The sequence below is a fragment of the Neoarius graeffei genome, chromosome 22, assembly GCF_027579695.1.
Source record: "Neoarius graeffei isolate fNeoGra1 chromosome 22, fNeoGra1.pri, whole genome shotgun sequence".
Taxonomy (NCBI): domain Eukaryota; kingdom Metazoa; phylum Chordata; class Actinopteri; order Siluriformes; family Ariidae; genus Neoarius; species Neoarius graeffei.
This window is the reverse complement of record NC_083590.1, coordinates 36,121,515-36,140,160: the sequence shown is the minus strand read 5'-3', so window position 1 is coordinate 36,140,160 and position 18,646 is coordinate 36,121,515. Positions and strand designations below refer to the sequence as shown.

Below are 18,646 nucleotides of genomic sequence, written 5' to 3'. Positions count from 1 at the left end.
CATTTGCGCAAGGCATTGTGGGATACAAGTCTGAAACAGGAGAGAAAAATGGAGGACGTGAGTGTGCGAATGAAATGTGAAAGACCGACTACAGTAACGGAAAGAAAGCGAGAAGAAAAGACGTTATGTTATATACAAAGGAATAGAAACGCAGGAAATATCAGACCGGCGCTCAGCGAGCACCTCGGTGTGATCAGCTGTTCGTTTAGTGACAGAATGATGGAACTGTCAGTACACGGTCAAAGGTAAACCTGTAGATGTGCAGCCCACGGACTTCCTCTATCTGCTTGACTGCGTGAAGAAGCGAGCGATTTTCATGCACATTATTTGCTTTAATCCCCTCAAATTAAATAACTTCCCAGCCACAGAATGGCCTGATATTTTTAGATATTACAGAAATAAACATATATCACAATGACCACATTTCAAAGGGAACTAAATTTCACTGATTTTATGAAATCGAAAGGCCTTCGAGCTTTAATGAATAAACTGTCCTTAAGCTTAAATACAGATACAATAATATGAATGCCTAATAATCATAATAATATACATATATTTTAATCTTGTGACATTTAGGTCACATCACTTACCTCCTGGGCGGCACGGTGGTGTAGTGGTTAGCGCTGTCGCCTCACAGCAAGAAGGTCCGGGTTTGAGCCCCGTGGCCGGCGAGGGCCTTTCTGTGCGGAGTTTGCATGTTCTCCCCGTGTCCGCGTGGGTTTCCTCCGGGTGCTCCGGTTTCCCCCACAGTCCAAAGACATGCAGGTTAGGTTAACTGGTGACTCTAAATTGACCGTAGGTGTGAATGTGAGTGTGAATGGTTGTCTGTGTCTATGTGTCAGCCCTGTGATGACCTGGCGACTTGTCCAGGGTGTACCCCACCTTTCGTCCGTAGTCAGCTGGGATAGGCTCCAGCTTGCCTGCGACCCTGTGGAACAGGATGAAGCGGCTAGAGATAATGAGATGAGACTTACCACCTGATAGTTTTCAAAATCTTAATGCATTCTGATTTTTTTCCATCATTCAGGAATGGATCTGAATCAGTGCTTAATATCAGCGTCATATCAACTGGCCTTTACTCACTTTACTCATCACTGTGTTCGAAAATAATCCAATCAGTCCTTATTTGATATGATGACTTGGACCAGGATGAAGACATTCATGATTAATCTTTTAAATACAAATATCTACATTTATAATCAGAGGTATGGGTTCCACACACCCCTGGTATCCCATGAACTCTTAAAAAAAAGTTAAAAAAAACGGTATTTAATAAGTCGGTGTGATGGTGCTCGGGTGTGAATGTAAAACGGTTCCTCATGTTCGACACCACGCTGAAGACGGATCCTTATTCGAAGAAACCTTAAAATGCTATGTTTCATACCCAAAGCATCCTCTCATGCCATGTTTAGAGACTCACAATAACAAAATGCTCAATTTATTTCTTGTAATTTATGTTCTTCATAGTGTGTCATTTTTATTTTAATATACACACCACCCTCCACAATTATTGGCATCCTTTGTAAGGATTAGAAAAAAGGGTTCGAAAAAAATCCACCTTTTGGTGAAGTCGCTTCGTCTCACACTGAAAAAATGAGAAACATCCAACCTTTCTTTAATAGAAATGGATTTTCATCTCATCTCATTATCTGTAGCTGCTTTATCCTGTTCTACAGGGTCGCAGGCAAGCTGGAGCCTATCCCAGCTGACTACGGGCGAAAGGCGGGGTACACCCTGGACAAGTCGCCAGGTCATCACAGGGCTGACACACAGACACAGACAACCATTCACACTCACATTCACACCTACGGTCAATTTAGAGTCGCCAGTTAACCTAACCTCACGAAATATATTTTCAACAAAAACACCTGTTCCACTATTATTGGCACCCCTGCATTTAGTACTTTGTCAGTAAAACAGCCCTGAGTCTCTCCGATAACATTTTATAAGGTTGGAGATACAGAGCAGGGCATCTGAGACCATTCCTCTTTACACACTCACTCTCTCCACATCATCCAGGGTTCGAGGCCCTCTCTTGTGCACTCTGTTCTTCAGCTCACCCCACAGGTTTTCACTAGGGTTCTGTAATTTCTGTAATGGAGTTTCAACTCCTGTAAACGTATAGTATTTTAAAATCCAGAAACATTTAATTTCATGATTGTTTTTTTTGAAGGTGTCTTTGCTCTACAGCAGGGCTTTTCAAAGTGTGGGGCGCGCCTCCCCTAGGGGGCGCCAGAGTTCTTTGGGGGGACGCAACGTGAGGAAAAATAAACCAGAATAAGTTACTATTGCGGACATTTAGCAAACTTCAGCTAGCCTTTGCCAGAGACAAAATGGATTGATTTTTAGTACCTAAAGCTACAGTGAGTGAGGAGACAGAGTCTGGGCCAAGCAAAAAAAGAAGGAAGTATGACCACGATTATTTAAAGTTTGGATTTTCATGGACTGGATCTGAAGATGCTCCACTGCCACAGTGTGTTGTCTGCCAAGAGGTGCTAGCTAACGATGCTATGGGATGTTTAAAATGTGTAAAACAAGATGTTTTTAAAAAAAGCACAGATGTTTAAAATGTGTAAAAAAAGATGTTTTCAAAAAGCACTGATGTTTAAAATGTGTAAAAAAGATGTTTTAAAAAAGCACAGATGTTTAAAATGTGTAAAAAAAAGATGTTTTAAAAAAGCACAGATGTTTAAAATGTGTAAAAAAAATTAAAAAAGCACAGATGTTTAAAATGTGTGAAAAAAGATGTTTTCAAAAAGCACAGATGTTTAAAATGTGTAAAAAAAGATGTTTTAAAAAAGCACAGATGTTTAAAATGTGTAAAAAAAGATGTTTTCAAAAAGCACAGATGTTTAAAATGTGTAAAAAAAGATGTTTTCAAAAAGCACAGATGTTTAAAATGTGTAAAAAAAAGATGTTTTAAAAAAGCACAGCTGTTTAAAATGTGTAAAAAATGTTTTAAAAAAGCACAGATGTTTAAAATGTGTAAAAAAAGATGTTTTAAAAAGCACAGATGTTTAAAATGTGTAAAAAAGATGTTTCAAAAAGCACAGATGTTTAAAATGTGTAAAAAAGATGTTTTAAAAAAGCACAGATGTTTAAAATGTGTAAAAAAAATTTAAAAAAGCACAGATGTTTAAAATGTGTAAAAAAAAGATGTTTTCGAAAAGCACAGATGTTTAAAATGTGTAAAAAAAATATGTTTTCAAAAAGCACAGATGTTTAAAATGTGTAAAAAAAAGATGTTTTCAAAAAGCACAGATGTTTAAAATGTGTAAAAAAAAATATGTTTTAAAAAAGCACAGATGTTTAAAATGTGTAAAAAATGTTTTAAAAAGCACAGATGTTTAAAATGTGTAAAAAAGATGTTTTAAAAAGCACAGATGTTTAAAATGTGTAAAAAAATATTTTTAAAAAAGCACAGATGTTTAAAATGTGTAAAAAAAATTAAAAAGCACAGATGTTTAAGATGTGTAAAAAAAGATGTTTTCAAAAAGCACAGATGTTTAAAATGTGTAAAAAAAGATGTTTTAAAAAAGCACAGATGTTTAAAATGTGTAAAAAATGTTTTAAAAAAGCACAGATGTTTAAAATGTGTAAAAAAGATCTTTTAAAAAGCACAGATGTTTAAAATGTGTAAAAAAGATGTTTCAAAAAAGCACAGATGTTTAAAATGTGTAAAAAAGATGTTTTAAAAAAGCACAGATGTTTAAAATGTGTAAAAAAATATAAAAAAGCACAGATGTTTAAAATGTGTAAAAAAAAGATGTTTTCAAAAAGCACAGATGTTTAAAATGTGTAAAAAAAATTTAAAAAAGCACAGATGTTTAAAATGTGTAAAAAAGATGTTTTCAAAAAGCACAGATGTTTAAAATGTGTAAAAAAAGATGTTTTCAAAAAGCACAGATGTTTAAAATGTGTAAAAAATATGTTTTAAAAAAGCACAGATGTTTAAAATGTGTAAAAATGTTTTAAAAAGCACAGATGTTTAAAATGTGTAAAAAAGATGTTTTAAAAAAGCACAGATGTTTAAAATGTGTAAAAAAAATTAAAAAGCACAGATGTTTAAGATGTGTAAAAAAAGATGTTTTAAAAAAGCACAGATGTTTAAAATGTGTAAAAAAATGTTTTAAAAAAGCACAGATGTTTAAAATGTGTAAAAAATGTTTTAAAAAAGCACAGATGTTTAAAACGTGTAAAAAATATGTTTTAAAAAGCACAGATGTTTAAAATGTGTAAAAAAAATTCAAAAAGCACAGATGTTTAAAATGTGTAAAAAAAAAGATGTTTTAAAGAAGCACAGATGTTTAAAATGTGTAAAAGAAAAAAAGTGTACAACAACCATTTTTTTAAATACGAATGGAACATTAGAGCAACAACAAAAATTGTAAGGGGGGGGGGGGGGGGCGCTGTTGTTTATTTGCTCTCTGAGGGGGGGCTGACTCTCCCACACTTTGAAAACCCCTGGTCTACAGCGTTTCTTTGCATGTGTTGAAGACTTTTGCAGTGTACTGGAGATGTCTTATATAGTGCATCATGCTTTCATTCCAGAACACTGTTATATCTACAGCACTGATGAGCTGTTGACAGAAATAAGTATATGTTAAAGAATAATAAGAAGCAGTTTATTTCTCTTCAAATAAATAATTCCCAAGCCCCGCCCCTTCAAGAGAATCATCCAATGAGGGACCAGTGACGCGTCTCCTCGTTTCAGGATCACAAATGGCCCCCTATTGGACATGAAGTGCACTACATGGAGTGGAACATTCTTTATTTTGTACCCTAAAAAGTGCACTTACATAGAGGAAATGGAGCCATTTGGAATTCAGCTTCTGGTACACGGACATGCAAAAAAAAATTTTAATAATAATAATAATAATAATAATAATAAATAAATAAATAAACCTGCAGCAAATCCTGCCATCCTCTTCATCAACCAGTGGACTGGAAGTCTTTATTATGGAGTTGATCGATTCTATACATTTGACATCAAAACAGATGAAAGGCCAGGACTCGGGGAGGAAGAGAGACAAGAAAAACATTTGGAGCAGCTTTTAATCTGATGGGGAGGGAATGATGGAGCATCAAAGGAATGATCAGTCGAGGGATGGAGATGAAGAACAGTCTGCAGGGAGTGAGGAAAATCCTGCCTTTCTTCTTCTGGAGGGTGAAAAAGGCGAGCTGGTATTGTGAACTGAGATGGATTTAACTGAAATAAGATAAAGCTCTGTTGCAGATTCTGCTCCATTTACGCAGCAAACATGTCCGTGGATCCAGACTCTTTATAAACAGACTGCATAGGGTACGAGATCATTCGTGCCCTGTGTACGAATTTTGTTTGTTTACGAAACCAAGTTTTGTATCACCACTGCAGATAGAACCCAGTAAAGCCATTATTGTTATTATTGCTACAAGTCTGAGTATTTCAGCACCATAGACAGCAGCAATGACTCGTTTGCGTAGGAAGTTCTGCGTGGCCATCTTCCTCTTCGCTCTTTTCATCTTCGGCACCATGATGGGTTTACGAACCCTCAAGCCCACTGATGGATTCTCGGATCTGGCACCAGGGATGGAGCTGGCACCCTTCATGGGTGGGAAACTGGACCGGAGACCTGCGCCTAACCATGCAGACGTAAGCGACACCAAGGTGGTCTTGTCCAAAGCTGGCCATGAGCATAGCATTTTCTACGACGTTCACATCTTCTACTATTTGTGGTATGGCGCACCACCTGTGGACTGGGGATACATCCATTGGGACCATGTCCTCGTTCCTCACTGGGACCCCAAAATAGCGGCCAGTCACCCCAAAGGAAGGCACAATCCACCAGAGGACATCGCCTCAAGTTTCTACCCTGAGCTCGGACCCTACAGTTCGAAGGATCCTAATGTACTGGAGTCACACATGGCACAAATCGAAGCTGCTGCTGCAGGTAAGCAGGTTTCATACAGTATGTTGGGGGGGGGTGTTGTTTTTTTCGTCAGCCAGTGATGGGTGGTATGGTAGTGCCGCCTCATAGCTTCAGGATCCCTGGTCCAATCCTAATCACAGTTTATTATATCTGTGTTGAGTTTTTTGGCATGTTCTTCCCATTTCTGGGTACGTTTCCTCTGGGTTCTCCAGTTTCCTCCCAAAAACAACACCAGTCAGTGGATTGGCTATGCTAGAATTGCCTCTACTCTGATTGTGTGTTTGTGTCTCCAATGGACTGGAATTCCATCCAAGGTGTATTTCCAGTTCGCACCCAGTGTTCCTGTGATAGGCTCCAGATCCATAATGACCATGACTAGGATAAAGCTGTTACTCGAGGAATGAATGAATGAATTTCAGCCAATGATGTTTCTTACAAAGCTTTTGCATGGTACATAATCTGTTAAGGTAATGACAAAGACATAACTATTCATCTCTATTTTGCTAGGTGTAGTCGTTCTCTCCTGGTACCCGCCTGGTGTGCCAGATGAACACGGAGAACCCACTGAGGATCTGGTGCCTTCCGTAATGGACGCTGCCCATAGGCACAGTCTCAAGGTAACTGGTGAGCGACAACACTTCTTTTTTATTTTTACCATTTTAAAAAGGCACTTTCAAAATTTCACATTCGTGCATGTTCATATATACTGTTGCAAGCAGCTGATGTTATTATTAGTTTATATGATACTCATGATAACATTTTATAGTATTTTTGATGACTACATTATTGCTTACAAGACAAGCTGGTTCTGTGTTTGGGATTTGAGAACGAACAAATAATTAGGCTGATAAAGAAAAAAAATTAATTCAACATGGGGGTCAAAAAGACATCAAGCAAATAGTGACTGGTTTCTGTGATCTGAATCTGTTCATGCTGTTATCTAGTGTAGAAAAATAACATGCTTGCTCATTTTGATTTGAGAGTGAAAGCGATATTAAAATGAACTGGTTTAAAACAAAAAAAGTCTCATTTCAACCATACCGAAAATCTTTTTCTGGCGATATATTACAGTGTCTTGCAAAACTATTCATCCCCCTTGGTGTTTGTCCTGTTTTGTCGCATTACAAGCTAGAATTAAAATGGATTTTTGGAGATTTAGCACCATTTGATTTACACAACGTGCTGACCACTTTAAAGGTGAAAATTGTTGTTTCATTGAGAAACAAACAATAATTAAGATGAAAAAACAGAAATCTGGAGTGTGCATTACAGTGGTGCATGAAAGTTTGTGAACCCTTTAGATTATTCTATATTTCTGCATAAATATGACCTAAAACATCATCAGATTTTCACACAAGTCCTACAAGTAGATAAAGAGAAGCCAGTTAAACAAATGAGACAAAAATATTACACTTGGTCATTTATTTATTGAGGAAAAATGATCAAATATTGCATATTTGTGAGTGGCAAAAGTATGTGAACCTTTGGTTTCAGTATCTGGTGTGACCCCCTTGTGCAGCAATAACTGCAACTAAACGTTTCCGGTAACTGTTAATCGGTCCTGCACACCGGCTTGGAGGAATTTTAGCCCGTTCCTCCGTACAGAACAGCTTCAACTCTGGGATGTTGGTGGGTTTCCTCACATGAACTGCTCGCTTCAGGCCCTTCCGCAACATTTCGGCTGGATTAAGGTCAGGACTTTGACTTGGCCATTCCAAAACATTTAACTTTATTCTTCTTTAACCATTCTTTGGTAGAACGACTTGTGTGCTTAGGGTCATTGTCTTGCTGCATGACCCACCTTCTCTTGAGATTCAGTTCATGGACAAGTGTCCTGACATTTTCCTTTAGAATTCGCTGGTATAATTCAGAATTCATTGTTCCATCAATGATGGCAAGCCATCCTGGCCCAGATGCAGCAAAACAGGCCCAAACCATGATACAACCACCACCATGTTTCATAGATGGGATAAGGTTCATATTGCTGGAATGCAGTGTTTTCCTTTCTCCAAACATAACGCTTCTCATTTAAACCAAAAAGTTCTATTTTGGTCTCATCCTTCAACAAAACATTTTTCCAGTGGCCTTCTGGCTTGTCCATGTGATCTTGAACAAACTGCAGATGAGCAGCAATGTTCTTTTTGGAGAGCAGTGGCTTTCTCCTTGCAACCCTGCCATGCACACCATTGTTGTTCAGTGTTCTCCTGATCGTGGGCTCATGAACATTAACATTATCTAATGTGAGAGAGGCCTTCAGTTGCTTAGAAGTTACCCTGGGGTCCTTTGTGACCTTGCCAACTATTACACGCCTCGCTCTTGGAGTGATCTTTGTTGGTTGACCACTCCTGGGGAGCATAACAATGGTCTTGAATTTCCTCCATTTGTACACAATCTGTCTGACTGTGGATTGGTGGAGTCCAAACTCTTTAGAGATGGTTTTGTAACCTTTTCCAGCCTGATGAGCATCAATAACGCTTTTTCTGAGGTCCTCAGAAATCTCCTTTGTTTATGCCATGATACACTTCCACAAACATGTGTTGTGAAGATCAGACTTTGATAGATCCCTGTTCTTTAAATAAACAGGGTGCCCACTCACACCTGATTGTCATCCCATTGATTGAAAACACCTGACTCTAATTTCACCTTCAAATTAACTGCTAATCCTCGAGGTTCACATACTTTTGCCACTCACAGATATGCAATATTGGATTATTTTCCTCAATAAAAAAATGACCGAGTATAATATTTTTGTCTCATTTGTTTAACTGGGTTCTCTTTATCTACTTTTAGGACTTGTGTAAAAATCTGATGATGTTTTAGGTCATATTTATGCAGAAATATACAAAATTCTAAAGGGTTCACAAACTTTCAAGTACCACTGTAGGTATTCACCACCCAAAAGTCAGTACTTTGTAGAGCCACCTTTTGCTGCAATTACAGCTGCAAGTCTCTTGGGGTATGTTTCCATTAGCTTAGCACATCTAGCCACTGGGATTTTTGCCCATTCCTCAAGGCAAAACTACTCCAACTCCTTCAAGTTAGATGGGTTGTGTTGGTGTACAGCAATCTTCAAGTTATCCCACAGATTCTCAATTGGATTAAGGGCTGGGCTTTGATTAGGCCATTCCAAGACATTTAAATGTTTCCATTTAACCACTTCGGTAGCTTTAGCAGTATGTTTAGGGTCATTGTCCTGCTGGAACATGAACCTTCATCCCAGTCTCAAACCTCTGGCCGACTCAAACAGGTTTTCCTCCAGAATTGCCCTGTATTTAGTGCCATCCATCTTTCCTTCAGTCCTGACCAGCTTTCCTGTCCCTGCAGATGAAAACATCCCCACAGCATGATGCTGCCACCACCAGGAATGGTGTTCTCAGGGTGTTGGGTTTGCACCACACATGGCGTTTCCCATGATGGCCAGAAAGATCAATTTTTGTTTCATTTGACCAGAGAATCTTCTTCCATGTGTTTGGGGAGTCTGCCACATGCTGTTGGGAAAACTCCAAATGTGTTTTCTTAAGCAATGACTCTTTTCTGGCCACTCTTCCATAAAGCCCCGCTCTGTGGAGTGTACAGCTTAAAGTGGTCCTATGGACAGATACTCCCATCTCTGCTGTGGATCTTTGCAGCTCCTTCAGTGTTATCTTTGGTGTCTTTGTTGCATCTCTGATTAATGCCCTCCTTGCCTGCTCTGTGAGTTTTGGTGGGCAACCTTCTCTTGTCAGGTTTGTAGTGGTGCCATATTCTTTCCATTTTTTTGTAATGGATTTAATGGTGCTCTGTGGGATATTCAAAGTTTGGGATATTTGTTTATAACCCAACCCTGATCTATACTTCTCCACAACTTTGTCTCTGACCTGTTTGGAGGCTCCTTGGTTTCTATGTCGCTTGCTTAGTCGTGTTACAAAGTCAGGGTCCTTCCAGAACAGGTTGATTTATACAGATATCATGTGACAGATCATGTGACACTTTGATTACACACAGGTGGCTCTTAATCAACTAATTATGTGACTTATGAAGTGAATCAGTTGGACCAGCTCTTATTTAGGGGTTTCATACAAAAGGGGGTGAATACTTATGCACACTCCAGATTTCTATTTTTTCATCTTATTTATTGTTTGTGTCACAATAAAACAACAATTTTCACCTTTAAAGTGGTCGGCGTGTTGTGTAAATCAAATGGTGCCAACCCTCCAAAAATCCATTTTAATTCCAGCTTGTCATGCGACAAAACAGGACAAACACCAAGGGGGATGAATACTTTTGTAAGACACTGTGTTTTACCAATAATCCATGTATGGCATGCTTTAAAATTGTTATAAAAATCAAAAGACAATTATAAAAAATAAATAAATAAATAAACTGCAATATTTTCCTCAGTGATAAAACAAAGGAACAAAAATTATGACTCAGTTATTAAAAGATGTGTTGGGGATAATCCTGAATGTGAATGTATGCTGATTTTCTAAAAATTACAAAGAACCTTTCATAAAACTTCCCATTCCCAATTTCCATTCCAAAACAGTTTATTAATCACAGATTATTTCACAGTACTCCATGGCCATTGCATTAGCATGGATTGTAAATTGAAATGTGTATTGTAAAGACAATACAGTCATAAGAAACGGTGTTGGAAGAGCAGTGATGAAAGAGCTTATCCCTGCCGAGCCGGATGATGATTCAATGGACACACACGGAGAACGGCAACCTTTAATTTGGGAAATGTGTGTCAAAGCAAAATGCTTCAGAAGAGCATGGCCATCTGTCATGTAGCATGAAATGAGCTTTCTGCCTTCACACCCATAAAAAATGAAGCACTTATCAAGATGGAAAGAGGGGAAAAAAGCTCCAGAGTAAGACAAAGAGAGCGACAGATTCTAACTGCAGAGCTCCAATCCATGGCATTTCTTTAGATCTCTTTCTGTGGCCTTCATGGACCTGAAGGCAAGCCAGATTATACTGTATTTCAACCTTGACAACTCCAAGCAACAGCAAGGACCCTGAAAAAAAAACAAACATTATTGCCATGGAAACAGTTTGCGAGAACAGTTAAGCAATGACACAGTGGAAAATCAGTAGGTGTCTCACCTTCATATACGTATATACTGTATATTTTAAGGGAATCCTGGTTTGTATTTTCCTGTCTTTGATACAGAGCTCTCCTGTTAAAAGAATACGAGCTCTGTTACACTTACACTCCTCAAATCCATGTGTCAGTAGCATCTGTCAGGATTTCTGCAAAACTGTTTGAGAGGGTTATGGACTCTAGGAGCTCTGTGGTCCTCGGAAAGTGATTTAGATGAACTTTAAAACTACACGAGTCTCCAACAAAGGTCACACTTGGAAGACATTTTCTCATTATCTCTAGCCGCTTTATCCTGTTCTACAGGGTCGCAGGCAAGCTGGAGCCTATCCCAGCTGACTACGGGCGAAAGGCGGGGTACACCCTGGACAAGTCACCAGGTCATCACAGGGCTTGGAAGACATCTATTTGGCAAAATAGAAAGAAACAGCAAAACTGAAGAACCACTATTTAAAAAAAAAAAACAAGAATGAAGTAAGGAATAAAACAGTGCAGGGTTTGCTGTTATAGGAAATAAATCAGCGACTGTGCAGTGTAATAAAGATCAATGAGAAGCAGCTGACAATGATTATTTTCCCAATAGCACCATGTCACAAAGTGTGTTATTATATCGCCAAATCTTTATTTGCAAATGATCATAGAACGGAACCTCATACTTAAGAGAAAACATCAAGCTGATTTTTGATGGCTTTTGTGATCATACGATGTCCGTATGTACGTGTACCACCACAGGGAACCCGATCGTAAGTGCAAGGCAACGTATTGCCTACCGGGCAACAAAATTTGTATCTTTATTTTCATAGGTCAAGTCAAGTTTATTTGTATAGCGCTTTTAACAGATATTGTTGCAAAACAGCTTTACAGAAAATTAAAGATGAGCTAATTTTATCCGTAATTTATCTCTGATGAGCAAGCCTGAGGCAACGGTGGCAAGGAAAAACTCAGATGACATCAGGAAGAAACCTTGAGATGAACCAGACTCAAAAGGGAACCAATCCTCATTTGGGTGATAACAGACAACATGATTATAACTCACTCACGTCTATAACAGTGTCCTATAGAGTCAAAGTATAGCTGTGAAACCAGGAAAATTATAGATTTAACGTGAAGTCTGTTTTGTTGAAGTTATAAACTGTTTATTGATGGAAACTTGAGTACAAAACTGTTCATGACAACTGCAGTCGTAAAGTTAGCAAGTCATCTGTAATCCTTAGACATAAAAGCATTACTGCAAGTGTCCAGAGCATCTCCCAAGTGCTACTTTTGACTGTCCATATGAGGCAGTCCTCTACAGGAGCAACGTGATGAGACTCCAGCCAGATATAGGGCATCAGGATGGATCACGCAGGTTCAAGGAGCAGAAGAGGTCAGGATCTTGGTCTCAAGATCGACATGTAACTCAGAGGGACAGACAGAGTGAAGGAGGGGGGGAGAAAGAGAGAGAAAACAGGTTGTTAGGCATGCCCAATGTCACCTGACGAGTAGAAACAGTATACATTTTGCGCTGAGTACAAGCAGGGACTCCAGCAAAACTAACTATGACAGCATAACTAAAAGGGGAGAGCCAGAAGGTAACACAGGCATGAGGGCACCCCGGGACATGAAGCCAGTGACTACACCGTCAACAAATCCAAGTGAGCGAGTGAGTGGGGGGCTGACAGCATCCATACATCCCAGTTTACCAAAACACTATGCCTGAGGACCCTCCAGATCTACACCTTTACTAAATAAAACTAACAAAAGGCTTGACTAAACAGATATGTTTTCAGCCTAGACTTAAACACTGAAGGTAGATGGGTTTTTATCCAGCACTTATTTTTAATTTGCTTTTTAAAAATAACGTGGGATTATTTACTAATACATTTTACAGAAAATGTTCACAACAGTTTCAAATAAAACCAGTTAAAACAGTTTTATTAGTCCACAAGCTTGTTGGGCAGTTGACAGTTGCTGTCATGTTAAGGGCAGTAGACGAATGTAAGTACAGGAAGAGTTTTAACGAAAGCACGCTCGCAAACAGATCCAAAATGTAGACAAAGGCCGAGTCGAATAACAGGCAGTGGTCGAATGGTCTGATATCCACAGACAGGATATCAGAGGGAGTACAATACTCAGTCTAAAAACACAAACTGGGTCAAAAGCAGAAAAGCGAGACAAAATACAAGGCTTGGTAATGTTAGACACAGGGTACAGAGAGTATACTTCACAAATGATGTGTTACTGAGAGTCCTTATATGTCTGTGCAGGGATTGCGCTCTAATCAGGAACAGGTACATGGTAATTAGTCCTAATAGTGTGCGCATGCTTTGCAGTCTGTAGCTGTGCAGTCTGAGCTCCAACACATGCGTGGACGTAACTATATGTGGCCTAGGAAGCTCTCAATAGCCATGAGAGTTGATCAGAAAGACTTCATCAAAGTGTTTAAACTCACCCTCAGTGATGAAAGTGTCATTAGCAAGTTAGAAGAGGCAATTACGGGTCAACTTCATTTTGAGATCAGTTCTCTCAAGGATGTCAACAACGATCTTAGGAAAGAATTCAGTAATTTTGCGGAGATGAATAAAAGACTACAAAAAGAAGTGATGGAACTCAAGGAGATTGTGAAGGATGGTAAAATGCAAGGAAGTTGAGCAGAAATTAGATGACCATGAGCAGTATAATCGTAGAAATACCCTGAGGATAACTGGAGTTCTGGAGACAGAGAATGAAGACATTGCCACAAAAATGCCAAACTTGTTTAATCATTGCTTGAAGTTGGAGCATCCTGTCACTTCCAATCACATTGATCGGATGCACCAAGTTGGAAGACCCCAGGAGGGTGCGTCACACCCCGTGTTGGTAAAATTTGCCACATATGGAGTTCGATAGAGTGATTAGTAACTGGAAGAGGCTACACTCCCAACCTACGAGGTCATTAGCAGGTCATGAGATGGGTCCACACACGGAATTAGCCACTGAAGAGCCACAGATAGCTACAGACCAACCTACCCAAGAAGAATATTATGAACTTTCAGCTATGAATGTTTATATAAACGAGGATCACCAAGTTTCCTGCTACTCTACTTTGGAAAGCATGCTTGATGAAGAAAGACAAATTGATTAAATGATGCTGGTCCTTGGACGGCCGGATTATGGTTGAGAACCAACATGGAAGGGTTGTGCCTGCTTCTAATCTGAAGGATCTGAACAACGTGAACAAATAATTTCTCCTCGGACCCATAAACGTTTGTGAAATACATTGTTCAAGGTATGAGTTATTATCTATTTCAGTTACAGTTGTGTTCACAATTATTCAACCCCCACTGAAATTAAGTGTTTTGGCCAGTTTGACATTGATTTTGATCATTTCAGTCATCTTATTTACAATTAAATCAAAGAGGCACTTGTAAATTAGACAAATATAACATAGCATTTATAATAAAATGGCCACAAATGTATTTTCTGTGCTCACATCATTATCAGTTTTATTCAACCCCCAAGTGACATTCATTCTTAGTACTTAGTACAACATCCTTTTCCAGTTATAACATCTTTCAAGCGTGAAGCATAGCTTGACACAAGTGTCTTGCAGCGACCAACGGGTATCTTAGCCCATTCTTCATGGGCAAAAGCCTCCAGTTCAGGCACATTCTTAGGCTTGCGTGCTGCAACTGCCTTCTTTAGGTCCCACCAGAGGTTCTCAATCGGATTTAAGTCTGGTGACTGCGATGGCCACTCCAGAATGTTCCAGCCCTTCATCTTCAACCATGCTCTAGTGGACTTGGATGTGTGCTTAGGATCATTGTCCTGTTGAAAGGTCCAACGTCTCCCAAGCCACAGGTTTGTGACAGACTCCATCACATTTTCTTCCAAGATTTCCTGGTACTGAAGAGAATTCATGGTACCCTGCACACGATGAAGCTTCCCTGTACCATTAGAAGCAAAACAACCCCAAAGCATAATTGACCCCCCGCCATGCTTCACAGTAGGCAAGGTGTTCTTTTCTTCATAGGCCTGGTCCAAACATAGTGCTGGTCCATGGGCCCAAACAGTTCTAATTTAGTTTCGTCAGTCCACAGAACACTTTCCCAAAACTTTTGTGGCTTGTCCACATGACTTTTGGCATACTGTAGTCGACATTTCTTATTCTTTGGAGTCAGCAAGGGGGTGCGCCTGGGAGTTCTGGCATAGAGGCCGTCATTACGCAGTGTGCGCCTTATTGTCTGTGCTGAAACCTCAATGCCCACATCTAACAGATCTTTTTTCAGTTCCTCACCAGTCACACGGGGATTTTTATCCACCTGGCGCTTCAGATAGCGCACAGCAGTCGCCGTCAGGATCTTCTTTCTGCCACGACCAGGTAGCGTTTCCACTGTGCCCTTTGCCTTGAATTTACAGATGATGCTTCTGATAGTATCTCTTGGAATGTTTAACATTTTGGAAATCTTCTTATATCCATTGCCATTCTTGTGAAGAGAAATAACCTCTTCTCTTGTCTTCTGGGACCATTCTCTTGCCTTCACCATGTTTGTCAACACACCAGTAAATGTCTAGAAGGAGCTGAGTATCACAGTCCTTTTAAATCTGCCTAATTGGTGCTTATTATGCTTGATTGATGCTCGTTGACATCCACAGGTGTTTTCAATACCTGATTGAAAACACTTGAATGAACCTCTGTTCTTAAGAGTGGTAGTCTTAAAGGGGTTGAATAATTGTGTCAATGAAGAAATCACAAAAAGGCCATTTAATACTTTATTACAAAAGCAGTTGATGTCATTTTAGTTGCATTTGGTTCTTTAACAAGTCCTTGTAAGATGTCATTATGAACACAATTACAAATGTACACTGAATTCCCTAAAACCCTTTACAGCATTGGGGGTTGAATAATTTTGAACACAACTGTATGTTTATGTTAATAATGATATGACCAACACTAGCTAAACTGCAAATCACAGCATTCTGTTACAGTATGGTAAATTTAACATTTATCCATTGTATATACAGTGCCCTTGTCTCTGACCTGTTTGGAGGCTCCTTGGTTTTCATGTTGCTTGCTTAGTAGTGTTGCAGAGTCAGGGTCCTTCCAGAACAGGTTGATTTATACAGACATCATGTGACAGATCATGTGACACTTTGATTGCACACAGGTGGATCTTAATCAACTAATTATGACGTGAATTGGTGGGACCAGCTCTTATTTAGGGGTTTCATACGAAAGGTTTCCTGTTTCTGTAATTCATCTTAACGGATTTCAAAGGGAAACATTCATTATACACACAGTGCTCAGCGTAAATGAGTACACCCCCTTTGAAAAGTAACATTTTAAACAATATCTCAATGAACACAAACAATTTCCAAAATGTTGAAAAGACAAAGTTTAATATAACATCTGTTTAACTTATAACGTGAAAGTAAGGTTAATAATATAACTTAGATTACACATTTTTCAGTTTTACTCAAATTAGGGTGGTGCAAAAATGAGTACACCCCACAACAAAAACTACTGCATCTAGTACTTTGTATGGCCTCCATGATTTTTAATGACAGCACCAAGTCTTCTAGGCATGGAATGAACAAGTTGGCGACATTTTGCAACATCAATCTTTTTCCATTCTTCAACAATGACCTCTTTTAGTGACTGAATGCTGGATGGAGAGTGATGCTCAACTTGTCTCTTCAGAATTCCCCAAAGAAAATAATTTCTTTCCACCACAAAGGTGAAGGCTACAAGAAGATCAGCAAAGCTTTACTTATCAGTCAGAATACTGTAGCAAAAGTGGTACAAAAATTTAAGAAAGATGGAACTGCAACCATCTCACAGAGACGTCCAGGTCGTCCACAGAAGTTAACACCTCGACAGGAGTGTTGCACTACACCCCTCAACATTGGGATTTCAGGAGTAGCTAAGGGTTGAGTAGAAGTTTGGGTTTAAGGCCTAGCTGGGACTAGTTTTTAAGCTACAGATCCTTTGTCTCTTTCCCTCGTGCGCTCTCCTTGTTGCCCATCCCCTTTTAGGCGGAGCCTAGCACAAAGGCTCGCGCACTACATTTTACATACCACGCCTATCTCTCGCCTACACACCATGCGCGCCGCCTTGCTCCTTCACTCCCCTCCTCCTTGTCGTGTGCCTGCGCATGCTCTCTCTCTCCCTAGCTCCTCCTCATCTCGTTAGTGCGCAGCTGCGCACACGCCTACACTCACACACCCACATACTCACACACACTCTCTCACACAGACAGGTGTGTAAACAGGTGATTTCCCGCTCACATTTTAACATTCACTCGCCCCTACACTGTAACACTTTCATATAGCCCATTACTTCTGATCACCATTAGTGCCTTGGTTATCATCATATTCACTGCTGATTTCTTACTCTGTTTACTGCTGGTTATTATTCTACTTACTACTGACTATTGCTTTATACACTAGTGATTATTACTTGTATACACTGTATCACCATTTATATTGAATTATTCCTTGGCTGCTATTGTTGCTATATCTGATCAGTATTAGTTTGCTAATTCGTGTCAGCTATTTCAATAAATGGTACCTTTGGAGTAATCCGTGTCCTGTCTATTGCTACAACATTCACTTAGTGCCAACCTCTGCCAAACAAGTATGCTAATTGCCTTCGCCCATTTGGTTGTGATATGAATGTTATAGATCTTGTTAGGACTGGGACTGTTTTGGCCTCTAGAGGCCGCTGTTATGTTTATCTTGTCATGTTTGTTTTGGCCTCTAGAGGCCGCCACTGTGTTTTGTGTGTGTCTTGATTGCCTGTTTCCTGCCCCGCCCTGTTCCTTAATTAGTTTGTGTATAAATACCCCTGTTTGTTCCTTTATCACGGAGTCTTTATGCTATGTTGTCTAGTGCTAGTTTCCTCTGTCCCATGTTTCTTGCCTTTACCCTTGTGTTTTTTATATTTTTGCTTTCTTTGGACTTTGTACTTTTTGATCTTCTGACCATTCAGCATTTTTGCCTTTCCTTTTGTTTTTGGACTTTGCACCGTTGGATATTTTTATTTTTGTTATCTTCTGAGCTTTTGGATTTTCTTTTTGTTTTTTCCCATCGGATTGTAAATATTGTATATAGTGTCAATAAACTGTTTTTTTGATACTCTGCTTTCGCCTCACGCCTCTGCACTTGAGTCATCCCCCTGGTGGCCTAGTGGGGGTTTGCTGGATTATCACACCAGCGATCTGGGTTCGAATCCCAGCAAAACCCTAACAGATCTAGAGTAAACGTAGTACATTAGAGCTACAATACTCGCTATAGCAGCATCACCACTAAGTTATCCCATTGATTTTAATAGTTTAGCTATAAACTATTAGACACTTGAATTAATGATTAATAAATTTATGAGACTGATTCGATAAGCCTATTGCACCTACATCACTAACTGATGTTCCCATTTCAGATACTGCATCTAAAAAAATCAGTATCATCAAAATGATTAAAGGGGAACAATGATTCTGTACAACGAATACAAAGCTAATTCACATTTACATCCTGATTACATATGAAATCCTGTCTTGATACATTTGGTAAACAATTAAAATGATAGCTCAGATTACAGTATGAACATTCCAACTGATATACATGTTATAAAATACGTTTACGACATTGGTTACATAGATTAGCCATCATAAACAATGACCAATAGTTCTATACCCAA

At 39.2% G+C, this 18,646-nt stretch overlaps 1 protein-coding gene across 1 annotated transcript in view; it reads left to right on the top strand.

Annotated features, from left to right (window-relative positions):
• Positions 1-5,446: 5,446 nt before the first annotated feature.
• Positions 5,447-18,646, top strand: part of maneal (mannosidase endo-alpha like) — a 30,504-nt gene continuing 17,304 nt past the window's right edge. Inside the window, exons 1-2 of the mRNA XM_060904059.1 lie at positions 5,447-5,930; positions 6,417-6,526. Coding sequence (XP_060760042.1) covers positions 5,447-5,930; positions 6,417-6,526 — 594 coding nt within the window. The remainder of the gene's footprint in view (positions 5,931-6,416; positions 6,527-18,646) is intronic.